This window comes from Procambarus clarkii, chromosome 33 (genome assembly GCF_040958095.1).
Source record: "Procambarus clarkii isolate CNS0578487 chromosome 33, FALCON_Pclarkii_2.0, whole genome shotgun sequence".
Lineage (NCBI taxonomy): Eukaryota > Metazoa > Arthropoda > Malacostraca > Decapoda > Cambaridae > Procambarus > Procambarus clarkii.
This window is the reverse complement of record NC_091182.1, coordinates 29,921,951-29,944,224: the sequence shown is the minus strand read 5'-3', so window position 1 is coordinate 29,944,224 and position 22,274 is coordinate 29,921,951. Positions and strand designations below refer to the sequence as shown.

General features: G+C 40.3%; 1 protein-coding gene across 1 annotated transcript; it reads right to left on the bottom strand.

Moving 5' to 3' along the window:
* Positions 1-1,599: 1,599 nt before the first annotated feature.
* On the bottom strand, positions 1,600-21,868 carry LOC123765278 (sin3 histone deacetylase corepressor complex component SDS3). Its single transcript, XM_045753813.2, has 8 exons — positions 21,666-21,868; positions 20,690-20,753; positions 18,911-19,024; positions 15,713-15,914; positions 15,366-15,537; positions 4,864-4,945; positions 4,149-4,233; positions 1,600-1,923 (listed from the first exon to the last, which is right to left on the bottom strand). The coding sequence occupies exons 1-8, from the start codon at positions 21,790-21,792 to the stop codon at positions 1,825-1,827; spliced, it is 945 nt and encodes a 314-aa protein (XP_045609769.1). The 5' UTR covers positions 21,793-21,868; the 3' UTR covers positions 1,600-1,824.
* Positions 21,869-22,274: the final 406 nt, after the last annotated feature.

Sequence of the window (22,274 nt, the reverse complement as noted above, 5' to 3'; positions counted from 1 at the left end):
AGCTCATGCGCTATGGAAAAAATGAAAATATAAAAACGGAAACCACGTACAAAACTCAGTCAAATCATAACATAGAACGAAAAGGCAATGTAAAGGATCTGGGTGTACTCATGTCGGAAGACCTTACCTTTAAAGAACACAATAAAGTAGCCGTCACAACTGCAAGAAAAATGACAGGTTGGATAACAAGAACTTTTCACACTAGAGATGCTATACCGATGATGATACGTTTCAAAACGCTTGTGCTCTCTAGAGTAGAGTACTGCTGCACAATGACAGCACCTTTCAAAGCTGGAGAAATTACTGACCTGGAGAGCGTGCAGAGATCCTTTACTGCTAGAATCCACTCAGTAAAACATCTAAACTATTGGGACCGACTAAAGAGCCTAAAACTGTACTCCCTTGAGCGCAGGCGGGAGAGGTACATAATAATTTACACGTGGAAAATATTAGAGGGGCTGGTCCCAAACCTGCACACAGAAATAACATCATATGAGACCAGAAGACATGGCAGGATGTGCAGAATACCCCCGTTGAAAAACAGAGGTGCAACTGGTACTCTGAGAGAGAACTATCAACATCAGAGGTCCGAGACTGTTCAACACGCTTCCACTACACATAAGGGGCATAACTGGCCGACCCCTCACAGTGTTCAAGAGAGAACTGGATAAGCACCTCCAAAGGATACCTGATCAACCAGGCTGTGACTCATACGTCAGGCTGCGAGCAGCCGCGTCCAACAGCCTGGTTGATCAGTCCGGCAACCAGGAGGCCTGGTCGACTACCGGGCCGCGGGGACGCTAAGCCCCGGAAGCACCTCAAGATAACCTCAAGGTAAGGTAGCCCCTTAAAATGTAGGGAAAACAAATGTCTTTAGACAGATTCTGAGCAAGACAAGCAAGCAGTGAGCCACAACCAGTTCCTAGTGGCATGCCTACAAAACGTAGGAGATAGAATACCCCAGAGACGTCATGAGTGTCTGATGTTATAATGGAAGGGGACTCCCCTTCCAAACACTAACACCTCTCCTCCTCCCCATCCCCCCTCACCGTCTTCCATGCACCAACAAGTCATCAATAAAGGTAAGCTATAACTTATACATTCTATAGTACTAAACATTTCTGTGTATTAGGTATGAAAAGTATTTTGAAGTTAATATTGTTGGGAGTGTGGAACGGATTAATTCAATTTACTTTATTTCTTATGGGAAATTTTGTTTCGGGTCGCGAATTTTCAGGTTACGAACTGTCTCTGGGAAGTAATTAAATTTATAAACAGAGGGGAGACTTAATTTTCATTAATCTACTGGGTCTATATTGATGTCAACATCATACTGTTCACTATTTTATCTAATACTTTGCATTCTAAGAAGTTTTCTTTAATTGTTCATATGGCAGTTGCCATATTTTAAACAAAGAAATGGCTGAAATCATAATATATTTAATACGTTCTTAACAAGTACACAACTTAATTGAGTTATTGATGTAAGGGCTTAGTTTAAGCATATGACAAATGAGTAAATCAGTCACTTCATTACCTAAAAATGCATAAGACCTGCAAAACATTTTTTGAAAGGAAATTTCAAGACAAACAGCAACGTTGTCCAGGAAGTGTTTAGTTTAGTATAAAAATATATAAATTACTTACAGAAGTCAATCACCTTACTGTCAAAATGAACAATTTCAGGAGAAGCTGAATAATATACATAATCATGAAACACTATTCTTTTGATGTAGGGAAAAGAACTCATGCACTCTCATTATACAATGGAGGATAGAGTTCGATCAAAGGTCTATTAAAATTGAAAAAGGTTTTCTCGACTGGTCACGCTGAACTTCGCCGGCGGACGAGATATTTTCCATGTGCCAGCTGAGCGAGGGTTATTTTCAAGCGGATATTATCTGGAACTTTTCTTACCATAATCTGAAAGAAAAATTACCTCAGGAATGTACAAGCCAGACTCAAAACTATATACAATGTATAAATATATTGTACAATATGGAAACATAACTACTGTACAGTAATTCAACTATTTTGTATTAATTAACTAATGTTAAATATGTACTGCATACATTTTTTTTTATAAATTAGAGAAAACTATGTCAACAGATGCAAAACCTAATCAAAAATGAACTTCAATAATATAAAAAATGTTAAATGTACCAATGCTGCACTGTATTACTACAGAATATTTGAATTATAAGTGCAACGAGTTAAGAGAGATTTACATGAAAAAACCCAGAGGTGAATGTAATGGAATGCCGCTTTCCGATAGTTTCAGGGAGCCACCAGGCATTTATCTCTCCGAGATGGCTCCCGACTACTGGGTCTCGATTAGTTGTAGGTGTCCTATTTGCAGACTACTGGACACTATAGCCAGAAATTGGCCCTCTCACAAGGGCACAGAGAGAACTGTCTATTATTGTCACCCTCACTGGGAAAACATCCAAGAAGTCAGCAAAGCTTTACGGACAATTGCAAAGTTTGCAGAAAACAAAATCCAGGGATCAGCTAAAATACTACAAACATTTCATTCAGAACAAGTGGTTCACTCAAAACTAGCTCAAACCCATTAATACCAAGACAACACCAGGTGGCCAGGAGCCCCAGGTTAACAGCAAGCTCTAAGCTTAATCTGGAGTTTTTTTTTTTTTTTTTTTGCAGAGATATTAATCTGGAGCTGATGCACAATGAACCGACAAACCTGATAGGGAAGAAAGGAGTCAAGGAGCCACTGGGCTTTACCAGAGGCATTTCATTATATTCAATACTGGTTTTCATTGAATAGCCTCTTGGTGGCTCCCTGCCAGCTTAGCTCTTAAATTATAAATTACTAACTTATAGTAATAAATTACTAGTTCAGACAGTCCAGTATTTATATATATAAATTAAACAAATTTAAAAAGGCAAACTCTGATTTACCCAAGGTAGTAAATTTAATATCTAAATCAAATCCGAGCCTAAGCTCAACAAGCTGGACAGTCCAAATATTAATTAATGAAATGAAACGAGCCCAATTTAATTTGCGTTGAGACTAAACAATATCATTCTTCATTCAGTCTACTCTCTACCAATGAAATATACAATAATAATTGCCCAACACCAGCTTCAATAGGGTTAACATGAGCCAGTGAACCTATGCTAGTCTTGTCCACTTCCAGTGACAACACTCCTTGCTTACACCCACACCCAGACACCCCATACATGCTGACACCAACATCTACAAGCTAATACCCTCATTCAAAGATCCACCTCTACTCCAGACACCCATAGCATACATCCCCCCCTCTGCCTCCATTCCTGTCTCCATCACTCAGGTGGGTATCAAGAAGCCCCAGTTATTCATGCACGAGGTGTTTATAATTACAAATGGCAAGTCAAAAGTATTCATGCGAAATGCTGTATACAGTATACCTTTTCCTAGGGTATATAAAAATACAGTATGATTCATTACTGTATAGTTGTATAGTAGCACCTAACAATGAACTATTTTTGTTTTATATTACTGTACTAAGAAATGCATTACATAAATGCCGCCTGAAGGCATCTCCGGTTGCAACACTACTGGGGAGTGGGAGCGGGCCCACAGGCGAGGTGGGAGCGGGTTCAGATGGAGATGGGAGGGAGAGAAGGGAACAAGCGGGATGGGGGAAGACGGGAACGGGATGGGGGGTGGGATGGGGGGTGAGACGGGAACAAGTGGGACAGGGGGGGAGACAGGAACAAGCAGGATGGGGGGGGGGGAGACGAGAACAAGTGGGATGGGGAGGGAGACGGGAACAAGCAGGATGGGGAGGAGACGGGAACAAGTGCGATGGGGGGGGAGACGGGAACAGGTGGGATGGGGGGGGGGGGAGACGGGAACAGGCGGGATGGGGGGGGGAGACGGGAACAAGCGGGACGGGGAGGAGACGGGAACAAGCGGGATGGGGCGGGGAGACGGGAACAAGCGGGATGGGGGAGAGGTGAGCAAATAGGATGGGGGTAGAGGGGAACAAAAAGGATGGGGGGAGGAGGGGGGGGGAGACCAATTTTTTTTCCACTAATGGGGGGAAAATTTTCCATCTTGGTGGAAAACAAATGTGAGTAACACGGAAAAGGCAATATTCTGTGATATAGAACAAAGAACAATACAAATATTAGCTTACCATATCAGCACCTGCTACTGTAAGGATAGCATTAAATCGTGTTCCATCTTTACATTCAATCATAACTGCCTGCCCTTTATGGAACCTGTAACACAAATAAATGAACAATACATTATGCTTGAAAATGTAATATAAATGTACAACTACACAGTACTTTCGTATACAATTATTTATATTATGTAGATTTTTTCCAGCACTCAGTGCAATGCAGAATATGCAGATTCTCTTGCAGCCCTGAAACTTAAGCTTCTAAATAAGGCTTGTGGTCAGGGTGGCAGGAGTTGCATTCTGATCATGTGCAGCTATCTATTCCTATTTCTTTATTCATTATAAACTTTAACATTATTTTGAATAGCAAAATTTGACAAAGCTAATTAGCAGACAATTCAAGAATGAGACTGGTGCCAGAAAGAATGAGAGAAGGATAGCTATCTTGGTAGAAAGTTTCTAAGTAAATTTAAAAGAAGATCTCTTAGATCTTCATAACTGTAAGTGAACAAAAGGTTTGCAATACAAATGTTGGAATATTCTGCCAACATAATCCATCTGCTCTGAATGTGGGACAGTCTAGAAGAAAAGATGAGCCAACATTACAAATGTCTACAGCACAGAGTTATCCTACACACACATTTGTGGAAGCAGTTGATCTGTGCTGAAATATATTTAAGGTATTTTATGGAATTGTGTGTTATAGCAAACTAAATGTAATACCTACCATTTTTTGTCAAAATACAACTTCCCATTTTCAATTTTTGGTTCATTGCCAATAGGATCTGCTGGTGTAACTGAGGTTGTATCTGCAAAATAAAATAAAAACCCAAAACAAATATTTATAGAATTATTGTCATAAATTATATTAATCTGAAGTACTATATTCTAAATTCAGACTTAAAAATTAATATTAAATCAATACTGAAATTAGAAATTTTAGTGAATTCAGTGTGCCTCTCAATGGTTGCAAAATCAATTAATTCAGGCATCTCTTAACTGAAAACAATCACTCTTCCATGGAAAGTTTCCATTTATTATATATCCCTTACATTGGCACTACTTAACCTATATATTTTCCACTAACCCCTTTAAGTGTGGTTATCGTCGCATGTTAAAACTGGGAAACTTTGTTATCATATTGTTGGTTATCATCGCCCAGATTTTATACAAATGATGTAAATATGGTTATAATACATCTACAATTTATAGATGTAATGAAGTTAGCAGAATTTGTGTGGGTCTTGGTTATGAATTTTATTGGCTTACTGTGCAATGAGGTTATTCAGTGCTATTGGCCAACGATTAACATCTGTCATACTTTGGTCTTCGCAGCAGTGTTTGAAACTATTCCTGCACAATGTTCCTAGATATAATAGCAGCAAGGGAATGGATTGCAAGGTACTTCCTTTGAGTAGTACCAGGAACAGATTTTTGTGCAATAAAGGTGTACTGTATATATTACAAGGTAGGCCTACATACAAAATTCACTTTTTGTCAATTATGTGTACATAAACTGGAGTTATTCCACACATTACCGTTTCATTTTGGTTTACACAAACAAAAAAACATTTAACTTGAACATCAGCTCACCCCTACAAAACAAGAACTGCCTAGTGAAGTCCATGGACCCAAAATCACATGCACCCAGTTCCGGCCTATGTGCATGAAATTGGAAAACTAGCATTGAATGTAATGAAACACCAATTTCTGGGCGAGCTCTGGTGGTTCCTAAAGCTATCTTGCCGAGATGGCCCGCAACTACTAGATCACATCTGGCACATTGTTTTTATGCCTTTGGGGGACCAGAGCCAGAACTTGAACCCCCGAATCCCCCCTCCGAAAGATGCAGGGAGAAAATGACAGTCACCTCACCAGAGAAGGCATCCAGAAAGTCAAGAGAACCAAAACATACAACTGCTGGAAACCGTTTTATTGGCAAGTACATACCTATCATCTGAGACATATCAGTATGAGCAGCGCAGAGTTATGAAACGTCGTCTTCTCATCCTCTGGTGTGTGGCTTGGTCATCTAGTCTAGCCAGCCTGCGGTCTACCCTCGTTCTCATGGTGGTCAGATCATGACAGGTAAAAACCAATAATGTGCATGTTCAGTTTTACCACTGTCACAGTTGCTTGTCAAGTTACAAATCACATGGAATCACAACATCTACATAACCCTGGCCAACACAGGTTGTCCAGGGTTATGGACAACCCGCTCATGTGAAAATAACATCACATAACCTGTAGGCATGGCAGGATGTGCAAAATACCTCTGTTGAAAAGCAGAGGTGCAATAGGTATGCCGAGGGAGAACTATCAACATCGAGGGTCAAAGACTTTTCAACACTCCCGCCACATGTAAGGAGCATAACTAGCCGGCCTCTCACAGTGTTCAAGAGAGACTTAGACAAATACCTCCAAAGAATACCTGATCAACCAGGCTGTGATTAATATGTCGGGCTGTGAGCAGCAATGTCCAAAAGCCTGATTGATCATATGACCAACTGGGAGGCCTGGTCGGAGACCATTGATCCCCAGAAGCTACACAAGGTAGCCACCACAAGGTAGGTATGTAGTAAATGTTAGAATGAGGAGTTGCTTTACCAACAATGCCTCATTCTGCTCCAAACAGACTGGCTTTCAAAGATGCTTATGACACCAGCTTGAAAATCTACCTTCCACAGGAAAAAGGGTAAAAGGAGCACAAGAGTTCATTATGTAAGAACACACAGAAGCGAGAGAGCACACAAGGTAGTTACTATGTGGTGCAAGGAATGCGGAGCTGCCATGTGCGTTGTAAACAGTTTCTGGGATTATTACACCCTACCGAACTTCTGAGTGTGTAGTACAGAGTATAAACATGTACAGGCAGTGTCCTTACTATGAACAAGTTACATTCTAAGAGTGTGTTTGTACAGCAGTTGTTTAGAATGTGAAGCTACATTTTCCATAAGCCCAATGCTATAAATGAGCAAGACATTCTTGAGTCACCAAAAATCCTCATAAAACCAATATTTTTGGGACATAATATAAAAAACACAGCATATTATTTACCTAGAATAATGGAGTTATCCTGTTGGTCAAAGTTAGCTGTTTTTGAAAAATGAAGTGATCTAATTACATGAATGTAAGTGTACTCTACTGGCAGTCAATAAAGTACATGTACTCATCTTGTAATTCATCTTTAGAGTAAACACCTCCCCACCCTTCTATCACCAGCCTGCAGAACTCACCCAGCCAACAGCATAAATGCAATGTGATCTTGCACAAATTATGTGAGTGTGGGTCATTGAGGACTTATGAGAGCCACCACTTAACAATTGTCATCTTTCCAGAACATCACTCCCATAAACACTCCCAATAGCCATCACCCACCCACATAAGGCATGCTACACCTACCAACTCCAGCTGCTGACATGACAAATATTGCTAATTGTTTCTCTCTCCTACCTCCCTCCCAACCATCCTTATGCTCCTCCCTCCCCTCCTGACACCCACCTGGGGCAGGGCAGAGCGGGCAAAGCCAGTGGGGAGGGGCTGGCTAGATTACTGGTACAGGTAGTCGAGTTCCTTCCCTTGCCCACCCTCCATCCTCCCCCTCTGGCCTGCCACCCTCCTCCCTCCCCCACCCCGGCTCTTGCAAGGGTTCTTTGTGTGCCACTCGCTGTCCAGGCATTGGGCTGAGAGGATGTGTGCCTCATTCCTCTAAGGGAAACACTCCTACACACCCACACATTACAGTCCTGTATCCTCTAAATTAGAGACCCGCATCATAAACAAGCGTGGTAGACAAAACACTAGAAAAAATAGTTAAGGCCAAATGGGTTGAAAACCTGAAGTAATGACATAATAACGGACAGGCAGTGGTTTTCGAACAGGAAGATCCTGTGTAGCAAATCTATTTAGTTTTTAATGATAGGGCCACAGAGATTCTACAGGAAAGAGGGGGTTTGGTTGACCTGAACCTAAAAAACGCTTTTGACAGAGTCCTGCACAAGATGCTGTTCTGGAAATGAACATACTGGAGGGGTGACAGTCTTCTGACATGTAAGAAAAATATTCTGACAGATGAAAGCGGTAATCAGAGCCAATGTATCTGACTGGAGGAGTGTTACTAGCAGAGTACCAGAGTTCAGTTCTTGCACCAGTAACGTTCATTGTCAACATTAACTGTTCATATAATTGAACAGTTAATATATGTTCATATAATTCTGAACATAATGTTCAGAATTATATGAACATTTTTGCGGATGATGCCAAGATAGGAGACGCAGACGATTGTAATGTCCTTCAAATTGCTCTAGATAAAACAAATGCTTGGAGCGTCAAGTGGCAAATGGAATTCAATGTGAATAAATGCCATGTTATAGAATGTGGAATCGGAGAAAGACACCACACAACTTGCACATTATGTGGAAAGGAATTGCAGAACTCTAATAAAGAACAAGACTCAAGGGTGGTTTTGGAAGCTGTCACCAGAGGAACAAAGAACATTGTGAGAGGAGCGTATGCTTTGCTTTCAGATTTCAGACTTGCTTTTAATTATATTTATGATGAAGTACTACAGAAACTGTTCATGACTTATGATACCAAAATTGGAATATGCAGCAGTTATATGATGCCCAAATCTCAAGCAGCACATAAATAAACTGGAAAAGGTGCAATGACATGCTACAAAATGGCTGCCGGAATTGAAAAACAAGTTACGAGGAGAGTTTAGATGCGTTAAGCATGCCAATACTAGAAGATAGAAGAAACAGAGGCAATATGATCACCACTTACAAAATACTAACAGGAATAGACTAAATTGACAGGATTTCCTGCAACTAGCAACTTCACGAACAAGAGGACACAAGCTAAGAAAGAGAGGTGCCGAAAAAATATTGGAAAATTTTCTTTTGCAAACAAGAGTGGTGGACGGTTGAAACAAACTAAGTGAGGTGGTGGAGGCCAAAAGCTGTCAGTAGTTTTGAAGCATTATACGATAAAGAGTACTGGGGAGACAAGACACCAAGAGCGTAGCTCTCATCCTGTAACTACACATAGGTAATTACAGACACCAACACCACCCACCACATTGCTACAATTACTGGTGGCAGGTGGTTAGCATAGCTCTCATCTAGTAACTACACTTAGGTAATTACACTTAGGTTATTACACACACACTTATTCTGCTGTCACACTTGTGAAATTTAGCCTGGAAGGTGGTGTTATAACGCGAGTTTATACACCATCAATGCCTTATGCAGCTCCCGGCAAACTGAGTTACAAAGGTTTCCCTGTACACAAGCTTGGTTAGATGTCAAGTACAGGTTCATGTGAAAAGGGTAAACATGTTTGCATTGTTTGCAGGCACACACACTGTAGAGAGGAAGGAAAATCTATCTGTATGTGGTGCTTTGAGTGCAAAGTTGCCTTGTGCACCAGTAACTGCTTCGCTGATTTCCACACACTCGTGCAGTACTGTGTTTATAGTGACGTATATAGTGTGATGGTGTATAGTGTAAATAAGTTATAAATTGAACATGTATTATTGAAAAAATGAACAATGTTTTTGGACACATTAATGACACGTGTAACAATTCCCTTGACCAATACGAATGTTCTACTGTATAAATATTATAAACTAAATCAATATACATAGGATAAGCCATAAAAAATAATGCAACAGAATTAGTGTGCACAAAATGAACATATAAAAGTTTGTGGCAACTCACGCTTGTTGAATCGCCCTGCACGAACACCTCCGGGAGTCTCCAGCATGGGAGACCACCCAGCTGTTAGGTCACACCTCATTTTGTGGACACCACTGCAGCCAAAGTATGTGTGTGTTTGCATTTATTACAGCATGTGTGAGGTCAGGGGATGGTATAACAATTTAGGGATGGAAACAATTTTTGAAATACAGTAACTTGTTTCTGTGCACTGGGTGCTTGTCATATTTAACTAAGGACCAGTGCAGTGGTTAATGACTCGCAATTTGATGGTGCAATTTGAAAAGTATGGAGCTATTCAGATCGGCTAGCAACAGATAACCACCTTCGGAGCCCTGACAGAAAATTACGCGATACAAATGCAAAGATATTCAAATGTTAAAATTCCAGCTGAATATAAATTAGCACAAAATATATGTTCTAAAATACCTAAAATATATGTTCTAATACAAGGAAGTACCTGGATCTTACCCAGAGAGGATTCTGGGAGTTGTTCTATTCCAAGCCTGGTCTGGGGGCCAGGCTTGACTTGTGACAGCTTGGTCCAACAATCTGTTACTTGGAGCGGCTGATGTGCCCACAATCACTAGAGCCTGGTTGGTCTGGAACTTCTTGCAAAAAACTGTCCAGTTTTCTCTGGAAGGCCTCCATTTTTGTTCTAGCAATATTTCTTATACTGTACTTGCTGGGAGGATATTGAACAGTGGACCTCTGATGTTCATACGGTGATTGTGCCTATGACACCTTTACTTTTCACTGGTTCTATTCTGCAGTTCCTAATATATAGGAAGTATGTTATTTTACATTTATGTCGATATCCTCCAGTATGTTGTTATTTTACTGTGTAAATCTGGGACCTGGCCTTTCAGTATTGTCCACGAATATATTATGTGATATCTCTCTCCGCCTCCCCTTTCTAGGGCGTACATTTTGAAAGTTTTGAGTCGGTCCCATTAATTTAGGTGCTTTATCGTGTCTGTGTGCCGTAATAGTATGAGCATTGTAGTGGGATCCATGGATTTGAATACTCATAATCCAAACTATCATTTTTCTAGTTGACAGTATATTTGCTTGATTAAGTTCCCTAAATGTTGTTAGGTCATCAGACATTATTCCATGATCCTTTACACGATGGCTACCTGCTATGAGTACATTTGATTGTGTCTTGTAACCTGTATTTGGTTAAGGTCTTAATTTTTTCCATATCTAAGCAGTTGGAATTTATTACTGCTAAAACATCATGTTATTTCTTGCTGCCCAATCGAAAACTTTATTAATATCAGTCTGTAGTTTTAAGTGTCATCTACATCAATTTTCATGCTCATCTCTGAGCATGAAAATTGATAGAGCCAGTACTTCGCTCCCTACCTTGTGTAGGGGTGCTATATCTGCTGATTTAAATGCTTCTAGTATCTCCCATGTATCCAAACTTTTTCTCCACACTATATTGAGCACTCATGCTACTGGCCCTTTATATTTCTTTTATAAATATCGAGTCCCATGAGTCTGGACATGGGGTTGAGTACATGTTGTAAATTTCTCTTTCAAACTCTTCAACATTCGTATTGATATTAGCTATACTGTCATGGGTTTTGGTTTCATTCATAAAGAAGCTGTATGGATCAACATTCATGTTTACCAGGGGTGTTAAACAGTCTTATACTGATCTTTTAGGATTTCTCTAATTTCCTTATCATCCTCTTTGTATGAATCCTCACTTTAAGTACAGTACAGTACTATATAGTATTTAAGTCTAAAAAAAAGTTATAGCTTTTTATTTTTGTAGAAAAATACTTTCAAGCTCTAAAAAAAAAGTAGAAAATTTTACCAGATTTTATGATCTCTAAAATCAAGTTTACACTTAAACTGCATATTCATCACCGAGATAAAGTCAAAATATATTTACTAATATAACTGATGCTCTCTCAAACTAGCAGATCTGAGCCCAGTCATCTAAATTCCCAGCCAAGCGCAATAATAATTTCAGCTCATTAAAGAGTCATGACTGAGAAGCACAACGTATAAATAGCAAATGCAAGGTCACTACATGCAGCAACAGCAAATAAGCACAATTTTTAATAAAAGTATTTTACAATATTTATTCCCAGTAGCAAGGTTAACATTACTCAAGTAGAAACAAATGCATCTCTTGGGAAGCCCTTTGTGGCTCCCTATAGCTACTAACTCTTATAGTGTGCTATGTTTCTGGGTCCAATCAGTCACGGAGTTCTATGGCTTACCAGGCACTGGCACTAGAACACGGCCCCCTCAGAGGCAAAGGGAGTGATGGCATTTATTTATTTAAGATATTCATTTATGCCATTACCGAGAAAGGTACCCAGAAAGTTGGCAAAACAAAACAAACCACTGCTGGCTTCAAACAAAACTAACTTCTTTACACAAGCAATCCAACCCATCCCTGAGGCTGACCGAACACACACCCCATCGACATCTGCAAACAATGACATCCATCCTAACACAGCTATCATTGCTGGATACACATCATTGAACTGATGATGGAAAAACACCTGAATGACTCCTTAGCACACCTTACCAAAGTCACTCCTCAGGCTGCCATGCCACAAACCCCAACCACCGGCACCAAGAGTAAGAAACCTCCCAACAACCTGGCACTAACTGAAAAACCACATAAACCCCATTCTTCCACAACACATCCACCAACCTCTCCCAAATATTCAACATGGTGTACTACTGGCACATGAAAGAAGACCAATGTAATCACATCCCAGATGTAAAAATTTGAAATACGACAACATAACCTATCTTCAACTAACCTACCCCAACCTAACCTAACCTTATACACATTAACCCCAAGTTACTAAATGTACTATAATCTATCCTAACCTATCTGAATTGCGACCAACTACCAAGCATACTTCGACTCTCAAACTCATATATTTTGACTAAACCTCACTTTTCATAAAACAGCAACACTTTGATACCACCATTAACACAACTCCTCATCTCTGCCATCCTGAGTTCCACTTGTATGTTTATTTTCCTCATCATCCTCACACAAATAAAAGACATCAATAACTTGCAATCTCTGCCAAATTATGAACATTGATACGCCACCGAGTGCCGCATCTTTCATCACTACCACTCGTGCAGTCATAGGAAGAAAGAAGACCCCAGTCTAGAGAACTGCTTAAAGAACCCCCCAAACCATGTTATCAAAATTTCATGAAACTACCACAAGTGCCTTTGCCCCCCGTCCCCCCCTCCTTTGGTGGAAGGAGGGAGACAGCCTCAAGTCAGCTGGCTGCTCCACCCTTAGTTCTATTGTGATGGTAAAGTGTGCCAGGTAGCCCCTCTGCTGCTCTGGCTCTGGTGTTTTTGTTTTCAGACTTTTTTTTTACCTTAGTGACAGGCTCTGTACACTTTGGTGTAGCATGAGCCTAGAGTTTAGTGTGCTTGGAGGTGCATGTGCTCAGGATTATCTTTTTTTGTGTGCATCCTTGTGCTGCCAGGGTTATCTTCTCTGAAGTGTTTGGGAGTTGCTCCCTTAGAGGTAGGTCCTCCTCACTTGTGGTGGCCTTCGCCCGGGGTCTGTTAGGTGTCTTGGACTTTCCGTCTTTCCTCGGGTCAGGAGTGACATTAGCTGACAAGGTGCACTGGTTCTCACATGCTGCACTTCAGCATGCTGAGGTTAGCCTTCTCAGCCTTGTGCATCTGGCTGTGTTGGCTTTCTCACATCTTATACTGATATTGTAATATTTTATAAAGGGTAGTGTCCCAGGGCCTGGGTGTCCTTTTGGGTATATTTCCCATGCAGGGCCCCTGAAATCCTGTGGGTTCAGTGGCCTATGAAAATTCCCCCAGATCCCATTCTCACTTTGTTTGAGTCTGAGAGTTACACATCATCAGTGCCATGTGGCTACATTCATTACTTCCTGCTGCCATGCTACCTGTTGGATCCGTGACACCTTTGACCCTGTGTCATGTAGGGTTGCTGTCCTCGAGTTGCTCTCCTTTCTGCATTTTCTGATGAGGTTCGGGCTTATCAGGCAGTGACCACACTGCATCTTAGGTTTTCTGTGCAGTAGCAGTCTAGGTTTTGTGTGTGTAGTTGAATATGTCAGAGCTGCACCATTTGATGTTTAGGGACCTAGAATTGGAAGCATTGATTAATTCAACCTTGGCTGCTTTTAAAACTCCTCTTTCTTTCCCTTCAGGCATGGGTCACCCTTACTCTGATCCTTCCGGTCCCGAAATGTCTGAAGGTTTCTGGGTCGGGCCGGCTTGGTCAGCTTAGGGGTCAGCAATCTAACCATCTGGTCCCGCTGTGGCTTCTGTACCCGCTTTTTAGCCAGTCCCTTTTTCCTTTGAAGCCTCTCCCTTGAAATCTGCTAATATATCCCAGATGGTGGGCACAGACGACAGCTTTGCCCAGGGGTTCTCTGTTGTGGCTTCCAGGGCTTGGGCGAATAGTGTCATTTGGTCCCTTATGACTCATTTATTTATTTGGCCCTGATAGGCAGCTTGTTTGCAACCAGCTCCCCCTTTTCTGGTGAAAAATGAGTCAAAATGAGTCAATGAAAACTGACCTCTTCTGAAGGGGTCCTTTTGGTCATTGATGCATGGTTGGTTCACTTGGGAGGTACATTATGTGTTGTGTCCAGTGGCAGGTCTTTGCTCCTACTTTCATGCCACTGGTTCTGCTTCAGTGGCTTTTTTGTGGGTTGATCCTGTCACATTTGGGTGCAGGGGTTTTGGAGGTCAAACCTGGTACTGGAAGTTTGGTGTCTTGTTAATATGCCTGGGCCCTGGCACCCTAGTGTGGCTTTGGGTTGTGTTTCTAAGACAGTCTCCTCTTCATCATATTATTTGTGGCAATTTCCTCTTCCCTGGTAAGAACCCATTGTTTCTAACACAAGGGATTTCCCTAGAAAGCATGCATTGAATGTAATGGAACGCCAACTATTGGGTGAGCCCCAGTGAGCCCCAACATCTCCCCACCCTCCCTCCAAGTCATCAAAGGTGTTTGCATCATCAATGAACCGAGGGAGGAGCTGCCTCCCTCCTCCCCACAAGTAGAGGATAGGTGGTGGGGCAATTGAGCTTGCAATATTTTCAAGAAATTTTGATTGTTTACATGGTTTGGGGAGTTCCTATAGCTGCTTTCTTTAGGTGGTTCTTGAGGCTGTGATCACGCTTGAAGCAAGTAGTGGTTTTGGTTTTGTTTTGCCAACTTTTCTGGGTGCCTCCCTCAGTGGCAGCATAAATGAACAGCTTAATAAATGCACCGCTCCCGGCACCTCTGAGGGGACAGTTCTGGAGCTGGTCCCTGGTAGGCCATAGAACTCTGCAACTGGCAGGACCCAGTAGTACGGCACACTATCAGAGAGTAGTTTCAGGGATCCATTGGGGCTCACCCAGAAATTGGCATTTTATTACAATCAATTATTCAATAGTGGTTTTTTATAAATTCTATCAAGATATACATTAAGCATCTTGTTTGAAAATGCAAGTATGACTTCCTTCTACTTACTTTTTTTCATGTGTAATAATTTGCTCTTGTTAATAAGTTTTAAATCATCATCCATCTCTCTTTCATCAAGAAGAAGCTGCAAGGTTGTTGATACAGGCTTACGACGTTTCTCTATAATTGGTGCAGGTTCATTTCCACGGCGACGCAATTTTCGAGTTGAGACTGGTTTATACTGTAAAACATTATAAAAGCAGTATTAACACTAATAATCATAGATCTAGAAGATGTTTATAATAAAGAGGAATTTCACAATGTCATTATTATACTTGCTTCTAAAGGCACTGTATAAGCATTTTGCATGTATATCAGAATAAGTAAATGTAATTATTTTGTATTATAAAACTAACCTCCATAGAGTCCCCAGTTAACTCAAGAGTATACCTCTCTTGCTCAATAATTTTTTTTTTTTCCTCAAGTTCTATCAATAGGTTTTCTTTCAGTTCTTTCTTTTTTTCTTCAAACTCTCTGGCAGCTAATCTTTTCTCAGCCAAATAATCACGTTCCACCCAATCCGTCTCTATTTCACGCCATAAATCATTAATTCGTAATCTATTGGACAAAACAATAAATAGATCATTTTAATTAAAAAAAAACGGTACAGTATATAAAATTGTTAGTAAACCAACAAATACTTCACAAAATATGGTTTATTAGCATGATGTCCTGCCTGCCTGTCTACCTGAATATGAATGAATGTGTTCAGTTATTGTACTCACAAGAATTGTGTGGCGAATTGGGTGGGGTTGGTGGGAGGTGGGACGGGGTAGAGTTGGTGGGAGGTGGGACGGGGTAGAGTTGGTGGGAGGTGGGACGGGGTAGAGTTGGTGGGAGGTGGGACGGGGTAGAGTTGGTGGGAGGTGGGACGGGGTAGAGTTGGTGGGAGGTGGGACGGGGTAGAGTTGGTGGGAGGTGGGACGGGGTAGAGTTGGTGGGAGGTGGGACGGGGTAGAGTTGGTGGGAGGTGGGACGGGGTGGAGTTGGTGGGAGGTGGGACGGGGTGGAGTTGGTGGGAGGTGGGGTGGGGTTGGTGGGAGGTGGGGGAGGATTCTTCACAGATGCTGAACCAGTGGCACGAAGGTTGTGGCAGAGCTCCCACTGGGCACAACACATGATACAAAACACATGTGGCAAGCTGGGAAAGAACCAGAACCCTGGCCAGCTGACAAGCACATTAACTGGGGGCTCACACCAGTCAGTCATTGAGGTAGGCCAGAACACAAAACGCCCCAAAGAAATGCAGCTGGGCCACAACGACCCCTCACTAGCCTGGTAAACATGTTGGGAGCCAGGTTAAAGCCAAAGGAAGAACCATGAAGCAAGTAAGCTTGATGCTTCACAACAAAGCCTAACTAGTCTATGAACCCAAATGTATAGGGACATGCTAATAGGTATCTTTGAGGTCCAGGGACACCATCCATGCTCCATCCTTTAATAGTAGGCAAACCTGGGTGAAAGTGGTCATGCGAAAGGTCAGACAGGGAATCTAAGATCCTGTCCTAAACCTGTCAGCTAAGAGCCAACACAAAGTGTAGCAAAGATAAACCATGATAAAGCATGAACTTGGAACCTGTCAATATTATGCATGGTGGGTATATGTAAATATGGGCTATTAGGAAGAAATAATGGAACATGCAGATACAATCACCCAAGAAATTGCAGAAATATCCTAAATGCAGGTACATGTTGCTCTGATAATTGTAAATATTTCAACCCAAAACTGTCAAAATTCACTAAACTAGAAGGAATGTTTCAAAAGACTGTCCAGCTTTTCATATCAAAGGAATCAAGCGAGTAAAATCCAAGGAATGCCATTATAAATACAGCAACACCTATACATACCAGGGAGATTTTTTTTAGCAAGAGAAAGGAAAAGAATGGCAAAAAAATGTCCAAGCTCTACTATCAAATTTGTCAAATGCTAAACAAAACAGATAATGAAACACACTTACCAGAACCACAGATACTAACACCAAGTAAAATACCCAGTACCTCCACAAATACATTACATGTACCATCCTTCCTATTTGCCAACATACAAGGTATCAAAACACACAAAAAGTCCACTTTATAACCGCCCTCTTAGATGAGGCAAATGCAATATTTCCAACTCTAACTGAAACACTAAAAACTTATGACAGCGAGATGTGGACACTGGAGTACAATTTTTTCAAATGTAACAGGAAATAGGCTACAAGGTGAGAACAGCCTGTACATCAGACAGTCATCTGCACAACTGTTAAACATCACAAATAATATGGTGGAAGTGCTGATAATCAAAATAGAAATTTTAAACGTAGTGATTGTCCTTGCATATAAATCACCAAATGCAAATTCTTAGCCGCTTAAAGACCATCTTATGAAAATAGAATACTGCTTAAAAAACCTCAAGCCCTGCCATAATCATTATCATGCTCATGCTCGGCGATTTCAACTTATGCATCTAAAATGGAAAACTGTAGCAAATACTGCTATACCAGAGAGAATCCCAAGAAACAGTCTAAATGAACAGTCACACACAAATAACCTCTTGCAGATGTGACATACTGTATTTGCTTGAAACCAGTAAATAGTGCAACTAGAAAAAAATACACTACACCTTACTTTTACAAACAATGATGAACCAATTAACAACATAAATTACAAATACATGTAATAATCAACATGTATTTATTACAAATACATGTAACTCAGATCACAACCTAATCGAAGTTCAGACAAGCATGGGCAATAAACCTGTGCAGCCAATATAAATTCCATGCGGAGAATTCGGCAAATTCAATTTTAATAAACGGATTATCTGGCGGATTTGTGGATTGTCACCGGCTCCCTGTGCCTCTGTGAGGGGGTGCCAGATTCTGGCTCTGGCCCCCAGTAGGCCAAACAGAACATCCACAACTGATGTGACTAATATGTAACAATCTCAATGAGATAGCTTACGGAAACCATTGGGGGAAACAAACAATCAAAACTTTTTTTTAATGAAAATAGTGACTTCTTAGTTTCAAAACTGGCACACTATAAAGGTTTTACCTTAATTCAAAACAATTAAATTATTTTTGATGATCTTATAAGCAACCATTTAGTATTTTTTCACACTGGCAACCCTACTGCATGAATACTGTGTATCACTGAACACTAAATTGTTATATATGTGAGCTACTCCATATCCTCTACCATCCTACCAAATTTGTTGAAATCCAGAGGGTCAGGTTGAAAAATCTACTTTGTGATTTGGGATGGAATGACCCTTATGAATCTTAAGAAAGTGCCATCAAAATTCAATAACAAAATAAAACTAATATATTTAGCCTTCAAAATCAAAATACAAGGTACCATAAATGTGCAAGATATTTCTTTATTAGTTGAAGTCTAAATGAAGATTCATCAATTGCTAGCAATTGCAAACTAAGCTTATCTATTTGTTAACACATACCAAAAAAGTTAATAGCAGTTTCTTTCATCGGTCACATTTAATTCTTATGACACCATATTTATCTATCATTCTAACAGTTATATAGCTTTATCAGTAATAAAAACAATTGTACCTTTCTTTATAAGCTGCATCAATTTTTTTAAGCTTTTTGTTGTACTCTGGATGACTGCTGTCACGCAGTTGTTGTAGTTGTTTCTTAAGTTGGGCAAGCTTATCTTGATACATTCTGGAATATAAAATTAGATATTAATACTATAGTACGTAGAAAAAATGAGAAATACATCCAAATCAACCTTTTCCATAAATATAACGAACTACAAATACCAGCATATTACCAAATTTTTTACCCCTAACAGTGCAGGTTACACGAATGCACTGTGTCAAGCTAAAGTTATATATATATAAAAAAAAAAACTTTGGCTGCAGTGAAGTGGAGAAGTTGTGCTGTGAGGTCACTGATGCTTGTGCTTATAAAATACCCAGAAACCATACCTAGCCATTTTATAAACCGATTTCTTTAAGGTCAAGCCAGAAAGCTTTGAAATAAACTTGAGTTTCCTTCACCCACATGGACCTACACACTCCTTTGTGTGTAGCCCGTAGCGTAGTGTATCCCACTACACGAGATGAACTAGTTATCGATGCAAGTAATGTGATAATGATAGTAGCCCATTTACCATTACCAGCTGGCCTTACAGTGACCTAGTCAGAAATGAAATGGGAAAAATAAGGCCACAAACATAACTCAGCAGCAATAGTAAAGAACAGAGTGGCTGGCTGAGAGGATCACAATAGTATATATCTATTGATGATAAGTTCTGTTCACATCAAAACATGTACCAAATTTGTGCGTCCTCTCTGCTCTATTATCAGAGATAGAAGAGATAGGGCTATCTTGAGGTTATCTTGAGATGATTTCAGGGCTTTAGTGTCCTCGCGGCCCGGTCCTCGACCAGGCCTCCACCCCCAGGAAGCAGCCCGTGACAGCTGACTAACACCCAGGTACCAATTTTACTGCTAGATAACAGGGGCATAGGGTGACAAACTCTGCCCATTGTTTCTCGCCGGCGCCCGGGATCGAACCCGGGACCACAGGATCACAACTCCAGCGTGCTGTCCGCTCGGCCGATCAGCTCTCCCATTCCCCAGGGCGCCTGACAGCTGGGTGGACAGCACTTCAGATTCATAGTCCTGAGGTTCCGGGTTCGATCCCCAGTAGAGACGGAGACAAATGGGCAAAATGTTTCTTTCACCCTGATGCCCCCTGTTACCTAGCAGGTACCTAGGTAATACCTAGGTAATAGGTACCTAGACCGCTGCTACGGGCTGCTTCCTGGGGGTGGAGGCCTGGTTGAGGACCGGCCTGTGGGGACACCAAGCCCCGAAATCATCTCATGATAACCTCAATTAGCTTTAGGGAACCTCTGGAAACCCAGAAATTGGCATTTCATTACATAAAAAAAAAATACTGGATTTAAATTTACAGACACTTAAATTTCAAGCATAAAAACCAAGTATTAACACACGATTGAAAACTAAATATAATTGGTCAAAAACCTAAGAGTATGAAAACCATAAGCAAACAAGCAGAACAACTTCTGGAAAAGCCATGGGGAGTATATTTATATTTGATTATATTTATGATACCCTGTACTGTATATTGGATTTAATATTACTGTACTATATCCTTTTTTATGCATATAGTAGCATACTGTCTTGACACTGTTTAGAACTATCATTTTTCAATCAGTCAAACTATAAGTAGTGAAAACTTGTGAAATATTATTATAGTGTGAAAAAAATGCTGAAATTGTAACTTTCAATAAGTGAAAATGTTTTCATGGTGCTTAAGAATTTATATTCATGCTCTGCAGGCAAATACAGTACTCACTGTTCCTTAATACCAGCATACTCTTCTTTTCCTCTTGTTTCTCCCTCACTTCCTAAGTCAGTATCTGTAATAATGGTGAACTATTGAATTACTGAAAAGCAACGTTCTTACGTTTAAAGTGTAGTATACGTTTCGATAAATTGCCAACATTTATAAAATGAACTTATATGCGATATAATTCATATACTATGTATCAATTCAATACTGTATACTTAAGATTAAAAAAAAAAGCAGGAAGGTAGATTTACTAGGTCATTATAGGAAGCAAGTTTATCGAGATGATGATATACATCTCAAAATGAGAGTAGCTTAGGCTATTTCTACCCTCATAAGTTGCGACATCAATAACAAACTACTGCTGCTCGCACAAGACTCTTGCTATAGTACTTAGTTAACTGCCTCAGTTGATACATGATCATGTTATTATGTATAACATATGTTATCTTATATCAGTTAATATCATTGATATAAATGAGATCATGTTATCATAGGGTCCCGATAGTACTGTCGGGTTCATTCTCGACTCGCAATGAAGAATTCCGGGTTCGAATCGCGGGCGGGACAGAAATGGTTGGGCACATTTCCTTTCACCTAATGCCTCTGTTCACCTAGCAGTGAGTGGGTACTCGGGAGTTAGTCAGGTTGTTGTGGGGTTGTATCCTGGGTGGGGTCAGTAATTCCACCTTGCGGGGGGGGGGGGGCAAGGGAAGGAACCTCGTATAAAGTCAAAACGTGTATGAATACACTCTGGCTTCCTGTCCCCCCGACACAGTGAGTTAATGTTATTAGCATACAGTAGTTACTTTGGGTTAGTGTAGCCTAAATAGTGCACTGTTCTATGGACCTTTTCCGTGTCCACACACGCACTAGCAAAGGATTATATTGTAAAATAACTAAACAGTAATTGAATTATTAAATATAAAATACACATACCACACATTTAGGCAACTCCAGCACTATTAATATCTATTCTTACCGTCATCGCTCTCTCTTTCATCATAGTCTCTGGAGTCCTCGAAATCTGCATCGTTGTCGTCATCATAGTCAAAATCATGGGGAAACTCTCCAGACCCTGGCGACTTCGGGGACGCCAAATCTGACATTATAAACACTACTACCACCGTCACTCTACTCCCTTCAACTGCTGACGCAACACTGAAGCTCCCCTGCCTTTCCCAGGGTTGCCATATTTAAATTGCTGAAAGTAGCGAGCTGACGGGCTAAAAGTAGCGAGCTGACGGGCTAAAGTAACGAAATTGTAATAAGAGTAGCCCAATTTTTTATTTAGTAACTGATACGGGCTTCAAAGTAATATATTTTGATATATAGAGTACACTGCACGATGTTAATTGTTTTATTAATATTATTTCTGCATACACACACACACACACACACACATATGTATATATATATATATATATATACAGTATATATATATATATGTATATATATATATATATATATATATATATATATATATATATATATATATATATATATATATATATATATATATATATATATATATTGCTAGTATGCTATACAGTATGCTATACAAGACAGTATGCTATATATATATATATAT